Below are 4,359 nucleotides of genomic sequence, written 5' to 3'. Positions count from 1 at the left end.
GGGTTGGGCGCACGCCGCCCCTTCTCTCTCCCCGGCCGAGGCTTTTCCCTTCTTGTGCTGGGGATGAAACCCAGGGCCTCGGGCGCCCCTGCCAGCGCTCATCCTGGCGAACCCCGGCCCCCAAGTCTGATGCAGGCAGGAGTGGGGGACTGCGGGGAGTCCGGCACTCAGTCCCTCCTCCGGCCTCTCTCCAGCCATGGATGGGGTTCCCTTCACGCTGCACCCACGATTCGAGGGCAAGAGCTGTGGCCCCCTGGTGAGTGAGCCCAGGTGGACGGGCCCTGCCCCTGGTCTGGGTTCTGGGGGGCCCCGCGCCGGGCTGGGCAGGTGAGATGGGGGGGTGGCAGCTGGAGGGTCTGCGGGGCCGGATGGGGACCGAGGGAGCCGGGCCTGCCCTAAGTGCCCTGCCCGTCAGGCCTTCTCTGCCTTCGCGGACCTGACCATCAAGTCGCTGGCGGACATCGAGGAAGAGGTGGGTACCAGGCTGCAACCCCCTCCCCCAGGGCGCCTCCCGCCGGGCTGGGCAGGTGAGATGGGGGGGTGGCAGCTGGAGGGTCTGCGGGGCCGGATGGGGACCGAGGGAGCCGGGCCTGCCCTAAGTGCCCTGCCCGTCAGGCCTTCTCTGCCTTCGCGGACCTGACCATCAAGTCGCTGGCGGACATCGAGGAAGAGGTGGGTACCAGGCTGCAACCCCCTCCCCCAGGGCGCCTCCCCCACGGGCCCCGAGGGCAGGGGCGGGCTGGGCCGAAACCAGTGCCTTGGAGTCTTGCTGTGAAGCTCTGCCGGGTGGCGCAGGTGTCCCCGGTAATAAAGAACACTACCGTCCAGGGTGGCGTCCTGCTCCTGGCCCCGGTTCTGGGGCTCTGGGTCCTTGACCCACACTCGGGCCCCAGGGTTGAGGGAGGACTGCCCTCCTGCAGAGGGGAAACTGAGGCCCGGGAGGAGGGAGGGGGGACTGTCCTCACAGAAGATCCTTGGGCCGGTGGCCAAGGGACAGAGCAAGGGTAACATACCAAGAGCTGCAGCGGCTCAGGTCCGTGATCCCAGATACTTGGGAGGCTGAGGCAGGAGGATGGAGAGCTGCGACCAGCCTGGGTCATTGAGCGACTCCCTCTCCCTGGAGAATCAGGCCGGGCGCAGTGGTGCCTCACACCCATTGTCCCAGCACCCAGGCACCGAGACAGCAGGATCTCGAGTTCAAGGCCAGCCTGGTCACACAAGACTGAAAAGAACAGCCCCGTTGACACTGGTGACCACACACGTACGTCCCCAGTGCCGGCCCGTGTCGTGTTTTCCCTCCTTGCCTGCCCCTTCCCTGCCGTGCCATGTAGGAGGCTTGGGCATGGCTTATCCTCCCCTCCCTGTAAAACTGCCGAGTGACCGGTGTGGTGGCCCACTGTCACGCCAGCACTCTGGGTGCCAAGACCAGAGGATCGCAGATTCACACCCAGTGCAGCAAATTTTGTGACTTCTTGTGACTCTCCTGATTTCAAACCTGAAAAAGGCCGGGGATGTAGCTCAGTGCAGACCCCTGGGTTCACTCCCTAACTCTGCAAAAAGAAAAGAAAAGTTACAGCCTGGGGTTTGGCTCAGTGGCAGTGCACCTGCCTTGCAAGTTCAAGGTCCTGAGTTCGATCCCCAGTACCAGAAAAAAAGTTGCTATGGAAACTTGGTCGGGGGCCACTGGACCGGGTCCTAGTGGCACACGGGGTTAGCAGGCTCCTACCAACCTCTGCTCGCAGGCTTGTCAGCCCATCCTAACCTTTTTACCTGCGTCTGTGTGAAGATACCTTCAGTGCATTGGGGCGTCCTCTCCGTGGATGAAGCTCTCCAACCAGGTTTCCTCTCTGGGGAAAGGAACCCAGGGCCTTTGCACTGAGCTGTACCCCCAGAGCTTTTTAATTCTGAGACAGGACTTGCTGAGTTGCCCAGGCTAGGCTTGAACTTGGAATCCTCCTGCCTCTCCCGCCCTTAGCTCCCAGCCAAGGAGGCTTCTTCCTAAAGGGCTATGCTGAGTGAGGTGGGTGGAGCGGGTCCAGCAGAGAGCGGCTGGCAGGGCGCGGCTCTGGCGGTCCTGGCCAAGCTGGCGCGCCCGTTTCTGTGCCATCTCCTTCAGTCTGCCAGGTCTGCATTGGCGCCAGCCACAGATTCTGATCCGGCTGCCGAGCAAAGGCCTTTTGTCCTCTCCGTCACCTCCTGGCCGCCTGAAACCTGCTCCAGATCACTTTTTGGTGCATCTGTGTGGCCAGGCCCACAGACAGGTGTCCTTTCCAGCCCGAGTCTGACGGCCGAGCTGGCCCCGTGGGGTGCTGCGCTTACTCTGCAGCCGCGCCTCAGCGGGGCAGGGACCTTTCTGTATAGGGAGTCAGCATTGAAGGCCAGGTGCAACCCTGAGCAATGCCTCTGCCCCAGTTTCCCCATCTTTTGTTGTGAGACTGGGTCTGGCGACCCTCCTGCCTCAGCCTCCCGAGTGCTGAGATGACAGGCACACCTGGCAGGTCCCCCTCTTCCCTACGGGGCTCTGTACTGTCCTTGGCACTGTCCAGCGCAGCCTGTTCCCGTCCCACCCCGTAGGTTACCACCCTACAATCCTATGATCCTGTGAGGATCCTGTTGCCCGTTAGGGCTGAGTCCTCCTTCCCCTTGCCCCGTTGCGACCTGAGTGCTTGGCAGGGGCAGGAGACTGGCGCTGCCTGCCTGGGTGGGGCTGTGCGGTCTGGGGTTCAGCTTCCAGGTGTCCCAAACACGCAGGGCAGCTGGCATTTAAGGAGGCACTGGCTTCCCGCCCTGGTCAGCGCAGCCTGTGGGAGTGGACTTCTGAGCCTCCTTAAAGGTCTGTGGAATTCGGGTGGAATGGGGCCCTGGCTCTGCACTGCCTCACACCAGGTGAGGGGCGTCACTGCCCACCCTGCCGCCCTCCCTCCCTTCTCTGACTGGGGTGGAACTGAGCTCATCTGCAGCCCTGTGTGTGCTTTGAGACAGGGCCTCCCGAAGTTGCCCAGGCTGGGCGGAACTTGTGGATCCTCCTGCCTCAGCCTCCCAAGTGCTGGGATCAGGCGTGGCCACCTGTCGGCTTCCCTCCTCCAAGAGCCCCCAGCCCCTGCCACGTCCTGACCGAGTGTCCTCCCTCTCTCTCCTGGTCCGTGCAGAGGGTTGTCCTGGGGACTCCTAGACCGGCACAGCGCCTGCAATCCTGGCCACATGCTAAGGAGATGCATTATTTCTAACCGCATTCCCAACTTCTCAGGAGTCTGAGGCAGGAGGCCTGGGCTCCGGAGCCCCCTGGGTCCCCGCCTGCTGCCATCCTATTGCCATGGACACGCCGACCGCCCCACCCTGCCTGGGGTCTAGCGAGTGGGGCACAGTCTCTAGTGGCGCAGGCAGACAGTGGGTGGCAGGGTTTATTTGTAGGTTTGCGAGGTGGGGTGGGGCCAGGGCATGCTGCAGCCCCACCCAGCAGCCTGGGCTCCATTTTACAAGCAAGGAAACTGAGGCACATGGGCTGCCAGCCAGGAGCCTGGGCCCTGCCTTCTCACCTCCCCTGGCCTGAGGCCCACACATGTGAGCTTCAGCGCCCGAGGCCTTGGGGTCACAGTCTGAGCTTTGTACCGGCCATCAGCGTCGCGGGGCTCACAGGACCCGGGTGATACTCAGAGGTGAGTGCTCTGGTGAGTCACTGCCTCTCTTGGGGCCTTGGTTTCCTCATCTGTAAGATGGAGGGAGAAACTTAAATCACTACCTAATCCCTATCCTCCCTTTTTCCTATTACAGAACCTTACTCATTCTGGATGGCTATATTTCCCAGCCTCCCTTGCACTGAGGTCTAATGAGAAGGGAAAGGCTGGAGCCCTGGCAGCCATTTTGCACCATGAGGCAATGTTATAAACCCCAGGGATGCTGTGAGTTTTGGGCTGTATCAGGTTCTACTGCTACTGCAGGGGATCTGGACCAGTCTCTAGGCAGCTGCTTCTCACCGGTCCCCAGGCTCACACCAGTGTGGAGTCCTTTCCTGTGTCCCCCGGCCCATGCCCCAGCATGCTGTTCATCTCATGTGCAACCCCGTGCCAGTGGCCCACATCAGCCGACAGTGTGCAGGACATGTGGGGTGCGGATAGGCTGCTGTCCCGGCAGCCCCCAAGGGTGGCAGGGGTGGTGGCTGTGGCTGTGGGCCCCAGGGGGTCCCCAGGCTCTGGGCAGGATGAATAGGGGGCCCGTGGGTGGGTACCCTGCTGGGGCTGTGTGCTGGGGCCCGCCTTGGAGACGCCAGCAGGGCGGCTGGACTCATCCTCAAAGCTGGGCGGGGCTGGGTTGTGGAGGCCACGGCGGGCAGCCTGGAGCAGGGTGTGGGGCAGTACGGCC

General features: G+C 62.9%; 2 protein-coding genes across 2 annotated transcripts in view; one reads left to right on the top strand and one right to left on the bottom strand.

The window, feature by feature from the left end:
• Mvb12a (multivesicular body subunit 12A) overlaps window positions 1–517 on the top strand; it is a gene marked incomplete at its 3' end in the record, with an annotated part of 3,016 nt that extends 2,499 nt beyond the window's left edge. Inside the window, exons 4-5 of the mRNA XM_033759368.1 lie at window positions 132–256; window positions 416–517. Of these exons, the coding sequence (XP_033615259.1) occupies window positions 132–256; window positions 416–517 (227 nt within the window). The remainder of the gene's footprint in view (window positions 1–131; window positions 257–415) is intronic.
• A 2,881-nt stretch (window positions 518–3,398) lies between these two features.
• The window catches only part of Tmem221 (transmembrane protein 221), a 9,669-nt gene continuing 8,708 nt past the window's right edge, over window positions 3,399–4,359 (bottom strand). The window contains exon 7 of the mRNA XM_033759367.1: window positions 3,399–4,332. Coding sequence (XP_033615258.1) covers window positions 3,987–4,332 — 346 coding nt within the window. The 3' untranslated portion in view covers window positions 3,399–3,986. The remainder of the gene's footprint in view (window positions 4,333–4,359) is intronic.

Source organism: Fukomys damarensis, unplaced genomic scaffold (genome assembly GCF_012274545.1).
Source record: "Fukomys damarensis isolate Sample0158 unplaced genomic scaffold, DMR_v1.0_HiC HiC_scaffold_37, whole genome shotgun sequence".
NCBI classification, from domain to species: domain Eukaryota; kingdom Metazoa; phylum Chordata; class Mammalia; order Rodentia; family Bathyergidae; genus Fukomys; species Fukomys damarensis.
The sequence above is the reverse complement of the archived record's forward strand: the minus strand, read 5'-3'. Positions and strand labels throughout refer to the sequence as shown.